This window comes from Heterodontus francisci, chromosome 4 (assembly GCF_036365525.1).
Source record: "Heterodontus francisci isolate sHetFra1 chromosome 4, sHetFra1.hap1, whole genome shotgun sequence".
Classification (NCBI taxonomy): Eukaryota; Metazoa; Chordata; class Chondrichthyes; order Heterodontiformes; family Heterodontidae; genus Heterodontus; species Heterodontus francisci.
In genome coordinates this window covers 152,241,937-152,266,732 of record NC_090374.1, presented here as the reverse complement: position 1 = coordinate 152,266,732, position 24,796 = coordinate 152,241,937, and the positions used below count along the sequence as shown (strand labels likewise).

Genomic DNA, 24,796 nt, shown 5'->3' with positions numbered 1-24,796 from the left:
TACCTTCCATGACGGTGCTTCTGATATGACCTCCTTTTTCCTCAACCGAGGATTTCCCCCCACTGTGGTTGACAGGGCCCCTCAACCGTGTCCGACCCATTCCCCGCACCTCTACACCCTCACCCCTTCCCCTCCCTCCCAGAACCGTGACAGGGTTCCCCTTGTCCTCACTTTTCATCCCACCAGCCTCCATATCCAAAGGATCATCCTCCGCCATTTTCGCCACCTCCAGCGTGATGCCACTACCAGTCGCATCTTCCCCTCCCTTCCCGTCAGCATTCCGAAGGGATCGTTCCCTCCGCGACACCCTGGTCCACTCCTCCATTACCCCCACCACCTCGTCCCCGTCCCAGGGCACCTTCCCCTGCAATCGCAGGAGGTGTAATACCTGCCCATTTACCTCCTCTCTCCTCACTATCCCAGGCCCCAAACACTCCTTTCAGGTGAAGCAGCGATTTACTTGTACTTCTTTCAATGTAGTATACTGTATTCGCTGCTCACAGTGTGGTCTCCTCTACATTGGGGAGACCAAGCGCAGACTGGGTGACCGCTTTGCGGAACATCTCCGCTCAGTCCGCAAGCAGGACCCTGAGCTTCCGGTTGCTTGCCATTTCAACACTCCCCCCTGCTCTCATGCTCACATCTCTGACCTGGGATTGCTGCAGTGTTCCAGTGAACATCAACGCAAGCTCGAGGAACAGCATCGCATCTACCGATTAGGCACACTACAGCCTGCCGGACTGAATATTGAGTTCAATAATTTCAGAGCATGACAGCCCCCCATTTTACTTTCATTTTTAGTTATTTTTTCTTCCTTTTTTTTTTACATTCCTTTTTACATTTTTTACAATCTTTTTTTGCATTTATTTCATTTCATCTTAGTTTGTTCAGTTTGCTTACCCACTGTTTTTTTCAAGTTGTTTTTCTTCAGGTTTGCACTTGCTGCTGTTCAATATTCAGTGTATTCACACCTAATCTGTACTAATGCTTTGTCTTTCAACACACCATTAACATATTGTTTGCCTTTTCTCCGTGACCTTTTGGTCAGCTATGTGGCCTGGTCCAATCTGCACCTTCTCCTTTGTTGTCTCTTGCCCCACCCCCACCTCACTTGTTTATAATCTGTGACTTTTCTAATATTTGTCAGTTCCGAAGAAGGGTCACTGACCCGAAACGTTAACTCTGCTTCTCTTTCCACAGATGCTGCCAGACCTGCTGAGTGATTCCAGCATTTCTTGTTTTTGTTTCCTCCAAGATATATGCCCTCTAACTCTGGCCTTTAGAACATCCCCAATTTTAACTGCTGCACCACTGGTGGCTGAGCATTCAGCTGCTGAGGCCCTAAGCTCTGCAATTCCCTCCCTAAACCTCTTTGTCTCTCTCTATCTCTCTTTCCTCCTTCAAGATAATCCTTAAAACTTAGGTTTTTGAGAAAACTTTTGGCCATCTGGCCTATTATCTCCTTATGTGGTTTGGGAACTTTAATGAAATTTTACTGGCACCTAGAAAGGAAGTAAGCAAAACTGTAGCTTTACTAGTCAGTCAGTACTAATTTGAGAACAGCCTGTACAGCTAGCTTTATTATGACAGCATGGACAGAATACTTACAAGGCTATAGGTACAAAAGAGATGAAGCCTGAAATTATCAAATTTGTATCCTACCCAAAACTACCTGACGTTTGGTCAAATTTAGCTCTGTAACACTGTGAAGCACCTTCAGACATTTCACGTTAAGGTGCTAAAGAAACAAAATTTATTATTGTTGATGTTACTGGGATATACCTAAAAGTAAATAAATTATTTTAACTAGTAATACAACAGCAAAACATGGAAAGTAGCAATAACATCTGCAATATTTCTCAGTTATAAATATCAATTTTGCCAAACTCCACTGCAACTTGGCCTCAAGTCAACAATCAGACAGAAAATGAAAAGAAATGAAAGGGATATATACTCACTTCCTTCTTACAGATGGAGCACTGTATTTCTCCAAACAGCATGTTACAATGGAAACTGAACATCAGGGTGCAGGGATTAAATGGAAGAGTGTTCGGGAACTTCAATTAAATTTTACTGGCAACCAGAAAGGAGTAAGCAATACTGAATCACACTGCAGTTTTACTGGTCAGTCAGTATGGATTTGAGAACAGCTTGCACTGCAAGCTTTATGATGATAGCATGGGCAAAATACTACAGGGATAAAGGTAGAAAAGAGATGAAGCTTGAAATTATCAAATTTGCATCTTACCCAAAACTACCTTATTTTTGGCAGCTTTAAAATAAGTCTTCAGGCTTCTGGGCATCTAGATTACTAGTCCAGTAACACAATCAATATGCTACCAAACCCATGAATATTATCCTATTCCTCACTTTCTGGGTGAGGAGACAAATGTATTAGTTAAGAACACTTATAAGAAGAATATTTTAAACCCATCACCATATTTAACAGTTTCCAACTCAAACTACAGAGAAATCTATGTCCACCTGTAGAATTTCTGTTTATGCAGTGTGGAGGGAACACACATTCCCCATAGTGATCAATCGCATGGGAAGGAGGGAGCGCGAATGTGTGTGCATAGTTTAACCAGTTAAATCTGTGCAGTTTACAAGAGTAGATCACCGGTAAGATACCTACTGTTTCTATAGATAGAGCAACCCTATCAATAGGATTTTTAAAAATCCACAGCTGAGTAGAAATAAACACACTTCCTGTTAATGCATCTATCCCCTCCTAGTTCCATTAGTGAGTTAATCAACAATAGTACATTGGAGAACTGTAAAGCTGGTCATCTCAGCAATCAAAAAAGGAGTTAAATAGCCTCATCTCCTTAAGAAATGTTGGCTGTCTCCTCATTGTGGATAGTATCCCTCATTCTGCTTCTGTGTTACAAAAGATTAATTAGGAGGGTGGAAAAAGAGGTTGGACTAGGGACACCAGTCAGCTTGAGCATAGATTTTGATGACTTGTGGCTGCCTACTCATTCAAATCTGGCTACTTTGGGCACCTTATTACTGCTGCTCTATTTTGTTTGAACCAGTAAGAGGCATTTGCCACAAAATAATTTTTGATAAGTGCCCCTTGCACAAGGAGGGCACCACTAAAATAATGAGCTCAAGAACTAAAAATGCAAGCAAGTTTAAAACAGTAGTCTGTGACAGAGTGAACAGCTAAAAATTAGCAGCTTCCAAGATTCCTCAAACACCCATCTCATGCAATAAAGAACTACATTCCACAGTTCTGACCCTCATCAACTGCCAGAATATTGATATCCACACTGAACTACTAAAGTCATCTTCTCACCCAGAGGGCAGATCAGAAAAAAGATAATCATATCTAGATGATGAGCTGTATTTGGAGAAAATGACTCTATAAAACTAGTTATGTGGCTCCAACAATTGGCTCAGTACTCCCAAGTTTATGAAGGAAAAAAACAGTCAGAGATATCCAATTGCGACAGTGGAAATTGAATGAGGATTGTCTGTGTGACCCCCACCCCCACATGAATGTCACTGTCAGGGAGAGCTGCTAACAGACGAACAGCATCTATGGACATGTAGATCAGCTAAGAATCAAGCTTTTCAGAAGGGAGAAGAAAAAAATGGTAGAAAAAAATATTCATAGCGATACACCTCAGAAGAAATGGCTCTAAATTAGGCCTCAGCAGCCCTACTAAAACAGTGAGATGTGAAATTAATGAATAGAAAGGGATGTGAACAGTTCACTTCACATGATCCTTCACAGAAAAATGTATTGTATTACACTTACACATTACACTTTTTGTTTAAATGTTTAAAAACTGGAAGGGAAAACAGTTCCCCAGTAATCTGAAAAACATCACATTTTATTCATTATCTTTTACAAATGAAGGGAAGTAAAACACATTTTGATAATCTTTGCAAGCATAATGTGCAGTTACCACTTACCTTGCTGCTTCAAGAAGTTCGTCCTTCTTGTATTCACCTGCGTGATTGCAAAAAATCATATTAGTGCTATAAACAGAAAAAATATATTTAAAGTCCACACCCTACTGGGTAGTGCAGCAATGACGCTAAGCGCTGAAGGCAGAAGCATCACTACTGCCTTGGAGACGGGATACAAATCATACAGAGCCATTCAAATAACCAATCATTGTACACCGACTGCCTTTAAATACAGTCACTCTGACAGCAGCGTTAAGTGCCAGGTTTCCCCATTTCATGGCCACCACCTGCTTTTAAATGCAAACGTTTGTGATTGCAGACACGTTAACAATGACCAGTATTTTCACCATTTACTGCAAAAATTATATGTGGCATGTCCCTGCTCTCAAGTAAATTCCTATGACTTACATTTCAGATTTACTCTAACATACGAAAACTATCTACTTAAACGCACATCTGTTAAATTATATTGCAGTTGAGGAAACAATGCCTCAATTTACTAAGTCATTATGACTCAAAGACTTAGTTGGCAACACAATGGAAAAAGGGAAAATATAAATATATATTAAAGCCAGTAAAATTTGCACAGCAGTTTTCATGCCATATGCTATGAGCTAAAAACACAAGTCAAACTGATGTCTAAACCCTCTTGGGATAGATAAACAGGCAGCTTAAGATTGTTTTTCCCACAGAGCCACCAGCAGTAACTCAGCCAAGTGTAACACTTGTTATTAGAGAGAGGTATGAGCTCAGGCTGAAAAAATAGACTGATGTTTCTATGGCAATAGAGGTACTTGGCACAATAATTCCTCTAAAACTCACTGAGTTTATTTTAGAAAATAGACAAAAAAAGATATTCCCTATTGGAACACCAATGGAAGCAAGATAATGTGGGCAGCACAACAGGAAAAGGAGCAGGTTTTCATGCTCAATTCAAGCAATATCACTTTACATTTGTGCTGACTGCAATAGAAGGTTCATAAAATGGGGATTTCTATCTATTGCTGCATAGCATATGCGCTCACACGTTTACATACACTTATGCAGAGGCTAATTTTCTAGAAGAGGTGGTGATACTTTCTTTACACAAAATACCAGAATGAAGATGGTAACCATGGTGACACAGGTTCCCTGAGCTTTGGCTTTGTCAAAAAGTGTCATGGAAATTACCTTAGGTGTAGAAGAAATATATTGAAAAAAGAATTTTTTTTAAAATTTAGTGAGTCTAAGAAAAACCAGAAGATATGTTTTTAAATAGAATTTACACAATGCCAGTGCGACTGTATCAAAATGTAGTTGATTCTTTACATTGGAAGAATTTAACTGAATATAGAATATAAAATGTTTTTTCAAAAAATTAGTTTGATTTTTTAGTATATCAATAGTACATTTCTTATTTTGGCGTTATCCTTTTGAAGTTCAATCAGTTCTCCTATCCTACAGTACCTCAGAAATTTTGCATTTAATATTATTCACATTCTGAATTTAACAGTATTGAACGATCTAGATTTTAATATGTGCCCATTTTAATATTTGGTGTCATGCCAAAGCAATTCAATGTTCATAAAAACTATAATCATAAAACAAGCAAACAATTTCTCATCTGCAGCTTCTTGTCAATATGACCAAATACTGAAACTGAAGTTCTTTTCTTGACTTAAACCAGATAGTCAACCCAACAGCAGCCTGTGTCAACTGTCTCACACTCAGATCAGAGGTGCAAACATAGCTACATTGCTGTGGTCCAATTATAAAAAGGATGCACCAAAATAGCAGTAATCAGGCAACAGCAGCATTAACATTGTGGCTACTTTTGTACCCGTTGGTCTTACATATACATATGCATTGAACATATTAGCATTGAAAGGGAGGAACTTTTAGCTGTTTAGTGGGCTTAAAAGTGGATAAATCCTCAGGCCCAGATGAGATGTATCCCAGGCTGTTATGTGAGGCAAGGGAGGAGATAGCTTTGACACAAATTTTCAAATCCTCTCTGGCCACAGGAGAGGTACCAGAGGACTGGAGGACAGCGAACGTGGTACCATAATTCAAGAAGGGTAGCAGGGATAAACCAGGTAATTACAGGCCGGTGAGTCTAACATCAGTGGTTGGGAAACTATTGGAAAACATTCTGAGGGACAGGATTAATCTCCACTTGGAGAGGCAGGGAATAATCAGGGATAGTCAGCATGGCTTTGTCAAGGGGAGATCGTGTCTAACTAACTTGATTGAATTTTTCGAGGTGACTAGATGTGTCGATGTGGGTAAAGCAGTTGATGTAGTCTACATGGACTTCAGTAAGGCTTTTGATAAGGTCCCGCATGGGAGATTGGTTACGAAGGTAAGAGCCCATGGGATCCAGGGCAATTTGACAAACTGGATCCAAAATTGGCTTAGTGGCAGGAGGCAAAGGGTAATGGTCGAGGGTTGTTTCTGCGATTGGAAGCCTGTGACCAGTGGTGTACCACAGGGATTGGTGCTGGGACCCTTGCTGTTTGTAGTGTACATTAATGATTTAGACGTGAATATAGGAGGTATGATCAGTAAGTTCGCAGATGACACCAAAATTGGTGGTGTTGTAAACAGTGAGGAGGAAATCCTTAGATTACAGGGAGATATAGATGGGCTGGTAAGATGGGCAGAGCAGTGACAAATGGAATTTAATCCTGAAAAGTGTGAGGTAATGCATTTTGGGAGGGCTAACAAGGCAAGGGAATATACAATGGATGATAGGACCCTAGGAAGTACAGAAGGTCAAAGGGACCTTGGTGTACTTGTCCATAGATCACTGAAGGTAGCAGCACAGGTAGATATGGAGGAAGTTGTCGAGCAAGGGAGCCGTGGTTTACTAAAGAAGTTGAAGAGCTTGTCAAGAGGAAGAAGGCGGCTTATGTTAGGATGAGACGTGAAGGCTCAGTTAGGGCGCTTGAGAGTTACAAGCTAGCCAGGAAGGATCTAAAGGGAGGGCTAAGAAGAGCAAGGAGAGGACACGAGAAGTCATTGGCGGATAGGATCAAAGAAAACCCTAAGGCTTTCTATAGGTATATCAGGAATAAACGAATGATAAGAGTTAGAACAGGGCCAATCAAGGATAGTAGTGGGAAGTTGTGTGCGGAATCAGAGGAGATAGGGGAAGCGTTAAATGAATATTTTTCGTCAGTATTTACAGTAGAGAAAGAAAATGTTGCCGAGGAGATTACTGAGATACAGCCTACTAGGCTAGATGGGATTGAGATTCACAAGGAGGAGGTGTTAGCAATTTTGGAAAGAGTGAAAATAGATAAGTCCCCTGGGCCAGATGGGATTTATCCTAGGATTCTCTGGGAAGCCAGGGAGGAGATTGCAGAGCCGTTGTTGTTGATCTTTAAGTCGTCATTGTCGACAGGAGTAGTGCCGGAGGACTGGAGGATAGCAAATGTTGTCCCCTTGTTCAAGAAGGGGAGTAGAGACAGCCCTGGTAATTATAGACCTGTGAGCCTTACTTCGGTTGTGGGTAAAATGTTGGAAAAGGTTATAAGAGATAGGATTTATAATCATCTTGAAAAGAATAAGTTCATTTGCGATAGTCAGCACGGTTTTGTGAAAGGTAGGTCGTGCCTCACAAACCTTATTGAGTTTTTCGAGAAGGTGACCAAACAGGTGGATGAGGGTAAAGCCGTGGATGTGGTGTATATGGATTTCAGTAAGGCGTTTGATAAGGTTCCCCACGGTAGGCTATTGCAGAAAATACGCAAGTATGGGGTTGAAGGTGATTTAGAGCTTTGGATCAGAAATTGGCTAGCTGAAAGAAGACAGAGGGTGGTGGTTGATGGCAAATGTTCATCCTGGAGTTTAGTTACTAGTGGTGTACCGCAAGGTTCTGTTTTGGGACCACTGCTGTTTGTCATTTTTATAAACGACCTGGATGAGGGTGTAGAAGGGTGGGTTAGTAAATTTGCGGATGACACGAAGGTCGGTGGAGTTGTGGATAGTGTCGAAGGGTGTTGTAGGGTACAGAGGGACATAGATAGGCTGCAGAGCTGGGCTGAGAGATGGCAAATGGAGTTTAATGCGGAGAAGTGTGAGGTGATTCACTTTGGAAGGAGTAACAGCAATGCAGAGTACTGGGCTAATGGGAAGATTCTTGGTAGTGTAGATGAGCAGAGAGATCTTGGTATCCAGGTACATAAATCCCTGAAAGTTGCTACCCAGGTTAATAGGGCTGTTAAGAAGGCATATGGTGTGTTAGCCTTTATTAGTAGGGGGATCGAGTTTCAGAGCCACGGGGTCATGATGCAGCTGTACAAAACTCTGGTGAGGCCGCACCTGGAGTATTGCGTGCAGTTCTGGTCACCGCATTATAGGAAGGATGTCGAAGCTTTGGAAAGGGTGCAGAGGAGATTTACTAGGATGTTGCCTGGTATGGAAGGAAGGTCTTACGAGGAAAGGCTGAGGGACTTGGGGTTGTTTTCGTTAGAGAGGAGGAGGAGGAGAGGTGACTTAATAGAGACATACAAGATAATCAGAGGGTTAGATAGGGTGGATAGTGAGAGTCTTTTTCCTCGGATGAGGATGGCAAACACGAGGGGACATAGCTTTAAGTTGAGGGGTGAAAGATATAGGACAGATGTCAGAGGTAGTTTCTTTACGCAGAGAGTAGTAGGGGCGTGGAACGCCCTGCCTGCAACAGTAGTAGACTCGCCAACTTTAAGGGCATTTAAGTGGTCATTGGATAGACATATGGATGTAAATGGAATAGTGTAGGTCAGATGATCGGCGCAACATCGAGGGCCGAAGGGCCTGTACTGCGCTGTAATATTCTAATTCTAATTAGGAAGGCATATGGGATACTTGCCTTTATTAGCCGAGGCATAGAATATAAGAGCAGGGAGGTTATGATGGAGCTGTATAAAACACTAGTTCGGCCACAGCTGAAGTACTGTGCACAGTTCTGGTCGCCACACTATAGGAAGGGTGTGATTGCACTGGAGAGCATGCAGAGGAGATTCACCAGGATGTTGCCTGGGCTGGAGAATTTCAGCTATGAAGAGAAACTGAAAAGGCGAGGGTTGTTTTCCTTGGAGCAGAGAAGGCTGAGGGGGGACATGATTGAGGTGTACATGATTATGAGGGGCATTGATAGGTTAGATAGGAAGAAACTTTTTCCTTAGCGGAGGGGTCAAGAACCAGGGGGCACAGATTTAGGGTAAGGGGTAGGAGGTTTAGAGGAGAGTTGAGGAAAAATATTTTCACCCAGCGGGTGGTTGGAATCTGGAACGCACTGCCTGAAGAGGTGGTGGAGGCAGGAACCTTCACAACATTTAAGTAGTACTTAGATGAGCACTTGAAGCGCCGTGGCATACAAGGTTACGGACCAAGTGCAGGAATATGGGATTAGAATAGTTGGGTACTGGATGGTAGGCACAGACACGATGGGCCGAAGGGCCTGTTTCTGTGCTGTATTACTCTATGACTCTAATTAAAGATTTGCATTTATATAGCATATTTCACAACCTCAGGATGTTCCAAAGCACTTTACAACCATGAAGTAATTTTGAGGTTTCATCAATATTGCAATGTACATACGAACAGATGAATTAGGAGCTGCAGTAGGCACATGGTTTAAAAAATAATGAAATATTTTTGTAAAAAGGCCAGCCATGCTCTGAAGTTATTGAACTCAATGTTCAGTCCGCAAGGCTATAAAGTGCCTAATCGAAAGATCAGGTGCTGCTCCTCGACCTTACGTTGATGTTCACTGGAGCACTGAAGCAGGCCAAAGACAGAAATGTTGGCATGAGAGCAGGGCGGAGTGTTGAAATGGCAAGCAACCGGAAGCTTGGGGTCATGATTTCGGACTGAGCAGAGGTGTTCCGCAAAGCGCTCACCCAATCTGCGTTTGGTCTCCCCAGCATACAGACGACTGCACTGTGAGCAGCAAATACAGTATACCAAATTGAAAGAAATACAAATAACACTGCTTCACCTGAAAGGAGTGTTTGGGGCCTTAGATAGCGAGGAGAGAGGAGGTAAAAGGGCAGGTATTACACCTCCTGCGATTGCATGGGAAGGGGATGAGGTGTCGGGGGTAATGGAGGAGTGGACCAAGGTGTTGCGGAGGGAACGATCCCTTCGAAATGCTGACAGGGGAAGATGCGTTTGGTAGTGGCATCACACTGGAGGTGGCGGAAATGGCGAAGGATGATCCTTTGGATGTGGAGGCTGGTGGGGTAGAACCCTGTCGCGGTTCTGGGAGGGAGGGGAAGGGGTGAGGGCAGAAGTGTGGGAAATGTGCCGGACAAGGTTGATGGCCCTGTCAACCACAGTGGGGTGGGGGCGAAGATCCTTGGTTGAGGAGAAAGGAAGACATATCAGAAGCGATGTTGTGGAAGGCTGCATCATCAGAGCAGATGCATCAGAGGCGGAGAAACTGGAGGCAGGGTGTGAAGAAGTGTACTCAAGGTAGTTGTGGGCGTCGGTGGGCTTATAATGAATATTAGTGGACAGCCTATCCCCACAGATGGAGACAGAGAAGTCGAGGAGGGGAAGAGAAGTGTCGGAGATGGACCATGTAAAAGTGAGAAGGGTGGAAATTGGAAGCAAAATAGGACTAGAACAAGGGATGTTTGACATATGCGACAAAAAGACATGCATAAATAGAACCCAAGCGGGTACCCATAGCATCACCTTTTACTTGAAGGAAGTGAGTGGAGTTGAAGGAGAAGTTGTTCAATGTGAGAATAAGTTCAGCCAGGCAGAGGAGGGTGGTGGTGGATCAGGACTGGTTGGGCCTCTGTTAAAGGAAGAAGCGGAGAGCCCTCAGACCGTCCTGGTAGGGGATGGAGATGCAGAGAGATTGGATGTCCATAGTGAAGAGGCGGTGGTTAGGGCCAGGAAACTGGAAACTGTCAAAATGATGTAGGGCGTCAGAAGAGTCGCGGATTTAGGTGGGAAGAGACTGGACCAGCGGAGAAAAGATAGAGTCAAGATAGGAAGAAATAAGTTCAGTGCGGCAGGAACAGGCTGAAACAATGGGTCTGCCAGGACAGTCCTGTTTGTGGATTTTGGGAAGGAGGTAGAAGTGGGCTGTCCGGGGATGCGGGACTATGAGGTTGGACGCTGTACAGGGAAGATCGCTGGAGGAGATGAGGTCAGTGACAGTCCTGTGGACAGTAGCTTGATGTTCAGTGGTGGGGTCATAGTCCGGGGAGGTAGAAAGTAGTGAGGGAGTTGGCACTCAGCCTCTGGAAGTTAGAGGTCGATACGCAAGACAACAACAGCACCACCCTTGTCAGCAAGTTTGATCACAATGTCGAGGATAACTCCCTTACTCTTCTTCTAAATAATGTCATTAAATCTGTTACATCCACCTGAGAGCAGATAGAGGCTTAGTCCAACGTCTCATCTGAAAGACATCAGCTCCAACAGTACAGCACTCCTTCAGTATTGCACTGGTGTGTCAGCCTAGATTTTTGTGCTCAAGTCTCTAGAGTGGGACTTGAACCTTTCACCTTCTGACTCAGGCGAGTGCTACCAACTGAGCCTTGGCTGACACTAACTGTATGCAATTAACTATTGTGAAATGCCTGAACAATCTGACATATGAAATACAAAAAGAGAAAGAAAAGAGCAACAAGCCCATCAAGGCCCCCTCATCCTGTCAGTGTTTCCCAACCTTTACACCACTTCTTTAAAAATGTAACTCTCCTTGCAGAGACAAAAGAGCAGGGTAATAACCATCTCTTTCAGAAATTCATTTATAAATCAGAGATTAACCAAACATCATACCCACCCACAAACTAAGTCATCAACCACAAAATTGCACCAGAAAACTCTCTTTTTTTCAGGTTAATAGCCATAAATTTGATAGGGTGAAGGAGAGAGGAAGCAGAATCAGAATGAAGTCATCAGCAACCTTGTGAAAGCATAAAGGGCAGACAAAAAGCATCCAGGTTAGAGGAACATCTGAAATATTATCTAAGAAAATAACCTTACTTACTTCAACTTTTGCAACAATACTGGCCTCTGCCTACTGGTGCTATAATCCTTATACATGCCTTGGCCATCACCAAATCAAATACTCTAATTTTCTCCTGGCTGGTACGCCTGCTAGCCTCCCCAAACTCCAACTTGTCCAAAACTGTCATACATATCTTATGCTGCACTAATTCCCAATGACACATCACCCAATGTGGCTTCTTGTCCCCAACATGGTCCATTCTAAATCTTTGTCCTTGTCTACAAACCCCTCCATGGTTTTGTCCCACCTGGGCGGCACAGTGGCGCAGTGGTTAGCACCGCAGCCTCACAGCTCCAGGGACCCGGGTTCAATTCTGGGTACTGCCTGTGTGGAGTTTGCAAGTTCTCCCTGTGTCTGCGTGGGTTTTCTCCGGGTGTTCCGGTTTCCTCCCACAAGCCAAAAGACTTGCAGGTTGATAGGTAAATTGGCCATTATAAATTGTCACTAGTATAGGTAGGTGGTAGGGAAATATAGGGACAGATGGGGATGTTTGGTAGGAATATAGGATTAGTATAAATGGGTGGTTGATGTTCGGCACAGACTCGGTGGGCCGAAGGGCCTGTTTCAGTGCTGTATCTCTAATCTAATCTAATCTTATTTCTTCATTCTTTGGGAAAGGAGGGAAGTAGTTGATGAAAGACACAATTACCGCAGTAGAATCTCAGGAAGGGTGATCGGGCATTGGAATCACCATGGGTAGAGTTAAGCGCCAAAGAGTAAGCAATAAAACAGAAAATGCTGGAAATACTCAGCGGGTCCGGCAGCATCTGTGGGTAGAGAAACAGAGTTAGCGGTTCAGGTCGATGATCTGTCATCAGAATTGGTGAAATTATAGAAGTTGGGCACATGTACTGGTTTTACATCAGACCAAATGCTCCTTTCAGTACTGTTTGCCCACTGCTTGTCTGTAGGTTCATTTGTTAACAATTCAGCCCTGTTAACTGTGGTCTTATTTTCAGTTCTGTCGCATTTGTATTTTTATTTCATAGAATCATAGAAAGTTTAAGTCACAGGAAGAGGCCACTTGACCCATTGTGTCTGTGCCGGCTGAAAAACGATCCACCTATTCTAATCCCACCTTCCAGCATTTGGTCTGTAGCCCTGAAGATTACAGCACTTGAGGTGCATATCCAGCCTCTTCTTGAATGAGTTGAGGGTTTCTGCCTCAACTACCCTTTCAGGCAGTGAGTTCCAGACCCCCACCAGCCTCAGTGAAAAAACTTTTCCTCATCTCCCCTCTAATTTTTAAATCCATGCCCCTTCACTTCCACTCTATCTAGGGCCCTCAAAATTTTGCACATTTCAATCAATCAGATCTTCCCTCAGCCATCTCTGTTCCAAGGAGAACAACCCCAGCCTATCCAATCTTTCCTCATAACTGCATTTTTCCAGTCCTGGCAGCATCCTCATAATCTCCTCTGTACACTCTCTAGTGCAATTACATCCTTGTATCCTTTCTGTAATGAGGTGACAAGAACTGCACACAGTACTCAAGTTGTAGCCTAACCAATGAGTTATACAGTTCCAGCATAGCCTTCCTGCTCTTGTATTCTATACCTCGGCTAATAAAGGAAAGGATTCCAATATGCCTTCTAACCACCTTATCGACCTCTATGGCTACCTTCAGGGATCTGTGGACATTCAATCCAAGATCCCTCACTTCCTTTACACTTCTCAGTATTTTCCCATTAATCGTGTATTCCTTTACATTGTTTGACCTCCCCAACCTCTTCACCAAACAGTTCTCCAAGTTGAATTCAATCTGCCACTTTTCTGCCCATCCGACTGGACCATCAATACCTTCCCGCAGCCTACAGCTATCCTCCTCGCTATCTACCACACGACCAATCTTTGTGTCATCCGCAAACTTCTTGATCATGCTCCCGACATTTACATCCAAATCGTTAATATATACCACAAAAAGCAGGGGACCCAGTACGGAGCCCTGTGGAACGCCACTGGAACCAACCCTCCAGTTACAAAAAACACCAGTAAACAATTACCCTTTGTTTCCTGCCACTGAGCCAATTTTGTATCCACCTTGCTGCATTTCCCTGGATCCCAGAGGATTTTATTTTTTTAACCAGTCTGCTAGGTGGGACCTTGTCAAAAGCCTCGCTAAAATCCAGGTAGACCACATCAACTGTACTACCCTCATCTATCTCGTTACTTCTTCAAAAAATTCGGGCAAGTTGGTCAAACAAGATCTTCCCTTAACAAATCCATGCTGACTATCCTTGATTAACCTGTGCCTTTCTAAGTGGCAGTTTATCCTCTCTCAGAATAGATTCCAAAAATTTGCCCACTCCTGAGGCTAGACTGACTGGCCTGTAAGTATTCCGTCTACCCTTCGCTCCCTTTTTAAACAGAGGTACAATGTTAGCAGCTCTCCAATCCTCCAGCACCACACCTGTATCCAGTGAGGACTGGAAAATGATGGTCAGAGCTTCTGCTATTTCCTCTCTCGCCTAGGGTACATTTCATCTGGCCCTGCTGATTTATCAACTTTCAAGGATGCTAATCCCATTAATACTTCCTCTCTCCCTATGTTTATCACATCCAATACTTCACATCCTCCTCAACCACATTATCTGCATTGTCCCCCTCTTTTGTTAAGACAGACGCAAAGTATTCATTAAGAACCATACCAACATCTTCTGGCCCTATACAGAGGTTACCGTTTTGGTCTTTTATGGGCCCTACTCTCTCTTTAGTTATCCTCTTACTCTTAATGTATTGATAAAACATCTTTGGGTTCACCTGGATTTTGCTTGCCAATATTCTTTCATGCCCTCGCTTTGCTTTCCTGATTTCCTTTTTGATTTCACCCCTCTATTTTCTATACGCCTCTCAGCTTTCTGTAGTATTGAGTTCTCAGTGTCGGACATAAGCTTTCCTTTTCTGCCTTATCTTACCCGGTAAGTTGCTTGACATCCATGGGGTTCTAGTTTTGGCCGTCTCACCCTTTTTCTTTGTGGGAACAGGTTTACTCTGAACCCGGTGAATCTCCTCTTTGAATGCCTCCCACTGTTCTGACATTGATTTACCGTCAAGTAGCTGTTTCCAGTCCACTTTCTCGAAATCACTCCTCAGTTTAGTAAAATTGGCCTTGCCCCAATTGAGAACTCTAACTCCTGTTCTATCTCTCTCCTTTTCCATAATTATGTTAAAACTGACTGAATTATGATCACTACCACCAAAATGCTCTCCCACTGCCACTCTTTCTACCTGCCGATCTTCATTTCCTAAAATTAAGTCTAAAACGGCGCCCTCTCTTGTTGGACTTGCTACATACTGGATAATAAAGTTCTCCTGAGTGCACCTCAAGAATTCTGCTCCCTCAATTCCTTTCACACTAAAACTATCCCAGTTAATATTGGGGTAGTTAAAGTCCCCTACTATTACTGCCCTATTGTTCTTGCACCTCTCAGAGATTTGCCTACATATCTGCTCTTCTATCTGCCTCTGACTGTTTGGGGGTCTACAGTACACTCCCAGCAATGTGATTGTCCCTTTTTTGCTCAATCCATATGGCCTCATTTGATCAACCTTCCAACATATCATCCCTCCTCACAGCTGTAATAGTTTCCTTGATCAAAACTGCCACTCCCCCTTCTTTTTTATCCCCCTCCCTATCGCGTATTTATTTTAAAAAAGGAGCTACTCTTCACTCTTAAACAGAACTTTTATTAAAATTATATAGAATCATACCTTTCAGCCAATGTCCCAGACTCCTCCATCACTAATCCTTGGTTACGCCCTGACCTATTGGCAGGACAGACCCACCAGAGGTGGCTGCACAATGGTATACAGTCGGGAGGGAGTGGCGCTGGTTCTTCCAACATTGATTCCAGACCCCATGAATTATCATGGTATCTTCTCCAGGGTCTTGACATCTCAAAGTGTGGTCAGAATTGAACACAATACTCCAGTTGAGGCCTAACCAGTGTTTGATAAAGATTTAACATACAATCTTTGCTTTTGCTCTAATTAAACAGCCTTAACTTATCCTGCTGCCTACAAAGGTTTGTGTATGTATACCCTCAGGTTCCTTTGTTTCTCCACTCCCTTTAAAATTCTGCCACTTCGTTTACATCGTCTCTCCTTATTCTTCCCATCAACATGTACTAATTCACACTTCTCTGCAATGAATTACACGTCAAGTATCTGCCCATTTCACCAGTCCATGTCCTCCTGAAGCCTGTAACTATCCTTCACATTAGATAATGCAGTAAAGTTACGCGTCATCGACAATCTTGGAAATTATACCCTGCGTACACAAGTCCAGGCCAACATATTAACAAGGACAATGGTCCTAATTCTAGCCCTGGGGGCACACCACAGCTCAGGGTGAAAAAGAACAGGCCACCATGACTTCCTTTCTGTAATTTAGAGAATATCATATCCACACTGGGCTTTAATGTTAACAAGTCTATACTGTAGCACTTTATCAAATGCCTTTGAAAGCCCATATACACAACAAGGTCAGCAGTTATTGCTCACCCCTAATTGCCCTTGAACTGAGTGGCTTGCTCAGCCATTTCAGAGGGCAGTTAAGAGTCAACCACCTTGCTGTTGGTCTGGAGTCATATGTAGGCCACACTGGGTAAGGACGGCAGATGTCTTCCCCAGAAGGACATGACTGAACCAGATGGGGTTTTATGACAATCCAGCAGTTTCATGATTATTAATGACTAACATTTTATTCCAGATTTATTAATTAATTGAATTCAATTTATCCCAGCTGCTGTGGTAGGATTTGATCTCATGTCGCCAGTACATTAGTTTGGGCCTAAAATAAAAACAAGAAATGCTGGAAATACTCAGCAGGTCTGGCAGCATCTGTGGAGAGAGAAGCAGAGTTAACGTTTCAGGTCAGTGACCCTTCAATAGTCTGGGCCTCTTGATTACTAGCCCAGTAACATTAGTACTATGCTACCGTCCCCCTCACATTACCCTCATTAACCCTGCCCATTACATCATCAAAGAGCTCAACCAATTTAGTCAAACATGATTGCCTTGTTAAAAAAAATACTTTTTTTTATTAGCCCTTATTTCAAGTGCCAACTAATTTTGTCCCAGATCATTGTCTCTAAAAGTTTCTCCATGACACATATTAGGCTTACTGGCTTGTAATTGCTGGCTTTATCCTTTTTTTTTTTGAACAGGGGTAGAACATTTGCAATCCTCCAGTTCTCTGGTACCAACCCTATAACTAAGGAGCATTGGAAGATTGTGGCCGGAGCCTCCACAATCTCCACCCTTACTTCCCTCAGTAATCTCAGATGCATTCTGTATGGATCGAATGATATTTCTACATTGGGTACTGCCAACCTTATAAGTACCTCCTCTTTTTCTAGTTTTATCCTATCCAATATCGCTACTACATCCTCCTTTATTGCTACATTGCAGCATCAGTACAGGACCAAGGATTTCAGTACAGGAGCAAGGATCTCTTACTGCAGTTATACAGGGCCTTGGTGAGACCACATCTGGAGTACTGTGTGCAGTTTTGGTCTCCTTATCTGAGGAAGGATGTTCTTGCCATGGAGGGAGTGCAAAGAGGATTTACTAGGCTGATTCTTGGGAAGGCAGGGTTGACGTATGAGGAGAGATTGGGTCAACTAGGCCTATATTCACGAGAGTTTAGAAGAATGAGAGGGGATCTCATAGAAACCTATAGAATTTTAATAGGACTAGACAGGCTAGATGCAGGGAGGATTTTCCCGATGGCTGGGGAGTCCAGAACCAGGGGTCACAGTCTCAGGAAACGGAGTATGCTTTTTAGAACGGAGATGAGGAGAATTTTTTTTTTTTTTTAATTCATTCATGGGATGAAGGCATCACTGGCCAGGCCAGCATTTATTGCCCATCCCTACTTACTCGAGAAGGTGGTGGTGAGCTGCCTTCTTGAACCGCTGCAGTCCATGCGGGGTAGGTACACCCACAGTGCTGTTAGGAAGGGAGTTCCAGGATTTTGACCCAGCGGCAGTGAAGGAACGGCGATATAGTTCCAAGTCAGGATGGTGTGCGACTTGGAGGGGAACTTGCAGGTGGTGGTGTTCCCATGCATCTGCTGCCCTTGTTCTTCTAGTTGGTAGAGTCGCAGGTTTGGAAGGTGCTGTCTAAGGAGTCTTGGTGCATTGCTGCAGTGCATCTTGTAGATGGTACACACTGCTGCCACTGTGCGTAGGTGTTGGAATAAGTGAATGTTTGTGGATGGAGTGCTAGTCAAGTGAGCTGCTTTGTCCTGGATGGTGTCGAGCTTCTTGAGTGTTGTTGGAACTGCACCCATCGAGGCAAGTGGAGAGTACTCCATCACACTCCTTACTTGTGCCTTGTAGATGGTGGACAGGCTTTGGGGAGTCAGGTGGTGAGTTACTCGCCGCAGCATTCCAAGGCTCTGACCTGTTCTTGTAGCCAAGGTGTTTATAGGGCTACTCCAGTTCAGTTTCTGGTCAATGGTAACCCCCAGAATGTTGATAGTGGGGGATTCAGCGATCGTAATGCCACTAAATGTCATGGGGAGATGGCTAGATTCTCTCTAGTTGGAGATGGTCATTGCCAGGCACTTGTGTGGCGTAAATGTTCCTTGCCATTCATCAGCCCAAGCCTGGATATTGTCCAGGTCTTGTTGCATTTCTATACGGACTGCTTCAGTATCTGAAGAGTCGCGAATGGTGCTGAACATTGTGCAATGATCAGCGAACATCCCCACTTCTGACCTTATTATTGAAGGAAGGTCATTGATGAAGCAGCTGATGATGGTTGGGTCTAGGACACTACCCTGAGGAACTCCTGCAGTGATGCCCTGGAGCTCAGATGATTGACCTCCAACAATCACAACCATCTTCCTTTGCGCTAGGTAGGACTCCAACCAGCGAACAGTTTTCCCCAATTCCCACTGACTCCAGTTTTGCTAGGGCTCCTTGATGCCATACTCTGTCAAATGCTGCCTTGATGTCAAGGGCAGTCACTTTCACCTAACCTCGAGTTCAGCTCTTTTGTCCATGTTTGATCCAAGGCTGTAACGAGGTCTGGAGCCGAGTGGCCCTGGCGGAACCCAAACTTAGCGTCACTGAGCAGGTTATTGCTAAGCAAGTGCTACTTGATAGCACTGTCAATAACACCTACCATCACTTTACTGACGATTGAGAGTAGACTGCTGGGGCGGTAATTGGCCTGGTTGGATGTGTCCTGCTTTTCGTATACAGGACACACCTGGGCAATTTTCCACATTGCAGGGTAGATGCCGGTGTTATAGCTGTACTGGAACAGCTTGGCTAGGGGCGCGGAAAGTTCTGGAGCACAGGTCTGTACGCGTAAAGAGCATGCGCAGAGGCCGACCAGGCGCGTTGCCCAAAGATGCACACGTCATGCGATGACATCATCAGCGCATGCGCTAACCAGTCCTGGCAAGTCGGAATGCAGCGCACGAGCAGAGAGCAGGAAACCATCTGTGCATGTGCGTACCTTGGCGCAGCCTGATATCAGTGGCCGGCTGCGTTGTCAGGAATCACTTTGGCCATGTAAATACCGTGGCTACAAGAGCAGGTCAGAGGCTAGGAATCCTGCGGCGAATAACTCACCACCTGACACCCCAAAGCCCGTCCACCAACTACAAGGCACAAGTCAGGAGTGTGATGGAGTACTCTCCACTTGCCTAGATGGGTGCAGCTCCAACAACACTCAAGAAGCTCGACACCATCCAGGACAAAGCAGCCCGCTTGATTGGCACCCCATCCACAAACATTCACTCCTTCCAACACCGACGCACAGTGGCAGCAGGGTGTACCATCTGCAAGATGCACTGCAACAACACACCAAGGCTCCTTAGGCAGTACCTTCCAAACCCACAACCTCTAACAACTAGAAGGACAAGGGCAGCAAATGCATGGGAACATCACCACCTGCAAGTTCCCCTCTAAGTCACACACCATCCTGACTTGGAACGATATCACTGTTCTGTCACTGGGTCAAAATCCTGGAACTCCCTTCCGAACAGCACTGTGGGTGTACCTAACCCACATGGACTGCAGGGGTTCAAGAAGGCAGCTCACCACCACCTTCTCAAGGGCAATTAGTGATGGGCAATAAATGCTGGCCTGGCCAGCGACAGCCACATCCCATGGATGAATTAAAAAAACGTAAAACACCTCATTTTGAGGTATGCCTGGTGCTGCTCCTGCCATCCCCTCCCGCACTCTTCATTGAATCAGGGTTGGTCCCCCGGCTTGATGGTAATGGTAGAGTGGGGGATATGTCGGGCCATGAGGTGACAGGTTGTGGTTGAGTACAACTCTGCTGCTGCTGATGGCCCACAGCACCTCATGGATGCCCAGTTTTGCATTGCTGGATCGGTTCGAAATCTATCCCATGTAGCACGGTGGTAGTGCCACACAACACCATGTCCAACAGGCTTCAAAATAAACAATGCTACACTAGACCAAAGCATCACGATTATTTAGTAGCTGATACAATGGATCAGTGAATAAATCAAACAATGCATGCTGCACAGCACAATGAACCTCACTTTCTGATAGTCTGCAGTCTAAATTATGCTGTTGGTCTGCTGTTTGAAAATATTCCTTTTTTTGAAGGCTGAGCTGGTTTCTAAAAGTGGTTCAGATGCCAACAATGGCATCAGGTCTGTACGAGTTGTCAAAAGAAACCTCCAATCATCCACAAACCCATAAAACACCAGCATAAAGTGCTTCACCAGTTATGAAACAAACTTTTCTACTATTTTCTCAAGATTTTCAGCAATCCAGACTGGCAAGATCTGACAAGCCAAACAAACAGCTGCTGTCCATCTTCATCTCGAAAGGATCTGCCTTGTCAGTTGAGGACTTATTTGTGGAAATGAGCTTTAATGCTGAATGTTAAGCACAGCCTGAAAATTCCAAACAAATGTGACGTGCTGAGGTTACTCAAGTTCCAAAGGGTCAATATCCCCATCTCTGGTGATGGGAAACTGGCCCCAATACAATATTGGGTCACAAGACAAGCGGTGATGTGTGAATGAAAGCTACAGCATCAAATGCAACATGTAATGCAATGCTGGAGCAATCCACGGTGGCCCCCTCAGCAATTAATTTAGGGAGTGGACTTTTCTTCAAAATGCCAAGTTTTTGAAATATGTTTATGCACTGAAAATATGGAAGCAGTAGCAGCTATCTGTCAAGAAAATCCAACCCTAAGATCCAAAATGTGGATTGTCTTGCTGGTTAGATCTCCCAAGGGTTATACCGACTTGTGGAAGAGGAGATCAATTCCCACTTACCCAACTTAGACTTTGTGCTGTTCTCTGTGCAAAATGATTCTGCAGGATTGGACACACCAGAAAGCTTAATTATTTTGTTTGACTATCCCCAAAAAAGGACATAAATGGCAGTCCTCAAAGTAACCTTCTAGGAGGAAGACAAGGAACACCACACACAACTTTCAGGAAAAGGGCAATGTATTGCACACAGAGTTATACTAAAAACAAATCGAAGTACTCCAATTATGGGCAGGAAGGTGGAGCTGATGTAAAGGTTCAGCCATAATCTTACCAAATGGGGGAGAAGGCTCGAGGAACCGTATGGCCTACTCCTGCTCCCATTGCTTATGTTATTAACAGAATTAACCTTCTATAAAAAATGAAAGGATTTTTGATGCAACAGTTTCAAGTCAGAGACAATATGATCAGTGCAGAGAGTGAAGTAAACACTAAGCATTAACAGCATTTGAAATAAATAAAATCTTCAATTATTTTTTACGATAAGGCTTGCTTTCAAGGAAGTTCATATTTCCTAAGTCGACCAAAGAAAAATGTTTATGATCGAGCGTATTTTAAACTAGGAATATTTCTGAAATAGTTAAAAATGTGAAGCGAGACTATTGCTCACAGAAATCTGCCCCTATAGCTCACACCACCCCACTTCCACTGACTTTTACATCTTTCATGTAATATCATTACTATTTGAAAAACATGGCTATAGCACAAGTATTCTTAGGTTTTTGCCACAGGAAAAATTTGTGCTTGCATATTTTTTGCAGTGTGCAAATCTGACACAACATTTGGAGGTTAAACAGGAATTACATATGAATATAAGCTCTGACTTTTCAAAAACCAATCACAGTACACCACTTGCTGCTGCACCAGGACACCTAGTTTCCTAAATCAGAGTGAAGCTGACAACTAGAGGTATTTTTGCTCTTCTGGAGACAAATCCAGAAAACAACTAGGTTGAAACTAACAAAGTTACAGTCGCTTGGGGCCCTTGCAGCTACTAAATCTTTCATAACATGCAAAGATTGAGCTCTTTTCAAATAAACTACAAAAACAGATTTGAAGATATTATTTATATTTATGGGAAAAAGCCTTCCCACAATAGTTGAGATGCAAGCATGTTAACAGGGCACAGAGGCATTTAAGTATCCCCATTTTCAACAGAATTCAAATAGTTAAGTGCCTTTATAGCTTTCATCATTTATTTTTACTAATTTTTGGGATGTGGGCGTTGCTGGCTAGGCCAGTATTTTTTCCAATTCTGAGTTGCCCTTCTCGCACCACTGCCGTCCATGTGGTGAAGGTACACCTGCAGTGTTGTTGCAGGGAGTTCCAGGATTTGATTTAATGGTGAAGAAGGAACGACGATATATGTTCAAATCAGGACGGTGTGTGACATGGAGGAGAACTTGGAGGTGATGTGTTCCTATGTGCCTGCTGGCTTGGACATTCCAGGTGGTAAAGATCATGGGTTTGGGAGGTGCTGTCAAAGAAGCTTTGAGAAGTTGCTTCAGCGCATCCTGTAGCTCGTACACACTACAGCTATAGTGCTGTTGGTAGCGGAATGAGTGAATCTTTAAGGTAATGGATAGGCTGGTGATCAAGCAGACAGCAATGTCCTGGGCTGGCGATCAAGCAGACAGCTTTGTCCTGGATGGTGTTGAGTTTATGAGTGCTGTTGCAGCTGCAGTAGTTTCTGATCAATGGTGATCCCAGGATGTTGATGGTGATTGTGGGAGTGCGGTGGCGAGAGTTGGCCACTAAATGTTAAGCAGTAGTGGTTAGACTCTCTCTCATTGGAGATTGTTGGTTCTGAACACAGCTCTTGTGCACAGTCACAGACCTTAAATGTTACTTCTGTTTCTCTCCACAGATGCTGCCAGACCTACCAAGCATTTCCAACATTTTCTGTTTGTCTTTTCGATTTCCATCATCCCCAGTATTTTGCTTTTCTACTGGAATTTATGACTTTTATTATCTGAACCACTGGCTTCAGGCACTTTTTTTTGGGAGGGGGTAGTGGGGGAAGCAGCAAATACCAAAAGAGGGGAAGTTGACAGCATGTAAAGGGATCATTTTTGGTTACTGAAACTCAAGAAAAATATACTTGTCTTGGAGGGGGTGCAGCGTGGAATCATCAAAATACCAGTGCTTAAAGGGGTAAATTATGAGAACGAGTTGCACAAACCTCTTTGAATAAGCTTGCAGAATGGGCATGTAATTCCACCACAGATAAGTGTGAGGTATTACAAAAACACGGTTGTTAGGTATTACTTGGAAAATAAGAATCTAAATGGCATACAGGAACAAAGGGATCTGGGAGTACAAATACACAAATCACTAAAGGTAGTGACACAGGTTAATAAGGCTGTAAAAAAGCATACCAAGCACTAGGATTTATTTTTAGAGGGATAGAACTGAAAAGTTGAGAAGTTCTACTAAATTTAGTTAGACCACTGTTACGACCAGGTGAAAAATGTATCTAGCGGTCTTCTGTTGTCTTTACCTGGTCTTATTGTAACAGAGTTTAATTTTTAACACACTGTTTTGAGCTCCTTTTTTTGCAAATCCTTGTTCACAATTCCCAATTATAAGGTAAAGAAATGGGCACAAACAGGTTTTCTTCGGTTTAAAGCAAAAAGATGAAATTTATTAAACCTTAAACTTAAACTAATACGGTTCACGCCTACGGATATACGATGCGCCCACGCTAGCATGCACACGTGATATATGCAGACAGGGACAGAAAAGAGCAGAGGAAAAGATAAATACAACACTTTGCGGCAATATCTTGTTTCTGTTTCTCGAGCTCGCTGTAGTCCTTGATTGAAGATATGGTTTTGCATTTCGTTGGAGCCCAGTAGCTTTCTTAAAAACCTTGTTCACGTAGGAATCCTTGCTCTCTTTGAGTTTCACGTGTTTTCACAACAGTCAGTTCCGTGGGAAGAGATGGAGGCAGGCAGACAGGAGAGGAGATGTTCTCAGTCCAAGAGCACATGGCGTTCTGAGTTCAAATCCTTTGCTGGAAGTTCAAATTCAAAACCTCCAGCCAGCTAGTCATGTGACTAAAACTGGTTTGACCACTTGTGTATTGGGGAAGCAACTGCTGGGTCCCCACTGTTTCAACATTGTCTGGTACTATGCAAATGTCCTTCCAGTCAGGGTTTGCAATGTTAAGTTTTTGTTTATGTGGCGAAATAATGTGCGCCTCAGTCATGGCAGGTGAGGGGTATGCCTGACACCTCCACACCCAGGGGAATGAAATGCAATTTGAAGAAAATGGCACGTTTCATTACAGACTTTGAGAGAAATATAAGATACAGAAAGAAACCATGCATTGCTCTCATTCATTTCCATTCATTCACCAATCTTGAAGCTCATTAAAAATGGTCTGTTCTGGGTGCCAGGGCTGCTTTAATTTCCCCCTTTTGTTTTGCTCAGGAGAGTTAGTAGGGGCGGCGGGTCTATCCTGAACTCTCTGATTCATGCAAAGACTTTTGGCTTCAGGGGATGGGTGGTTCCCTTTTCCACTGACTATGGGGGAGGAGTCTCTGTTACTCTCCCCTTTGTTCTCTCGGACACTCCTCCCTGCAGGTATTTGT

The 24,796-nt window shown here is 43.6% G+C and overlaps 1 protein-coding gene across 2 annotated transcripts in view; it reads right to left on the bottom strand.

Annotated features, from left to right (window-relative positions):
• The window catches only part of tnksa (tankyrase, TRF1-interacting ankyrin-related ADP-ribose polymerase a), a 207,568-nt gene that overhangs the window by 122,258 nt on the left and 60,514 nt on the right, over positions 1-24,796 (bottom strand). For both annotated transcript variants that reach the window (XM_068030356.1, XM_068030357.1), the window contains exon 4: positions 3,925-3,961. In XM_068030356.1, the coding sequence (XP_067886457.1) occupies positions 3,925-3,961 (37 nt within the window). The remainder of the gene's footprint in view (positions 1-3,924; positions 3,962-24,796) is intronic.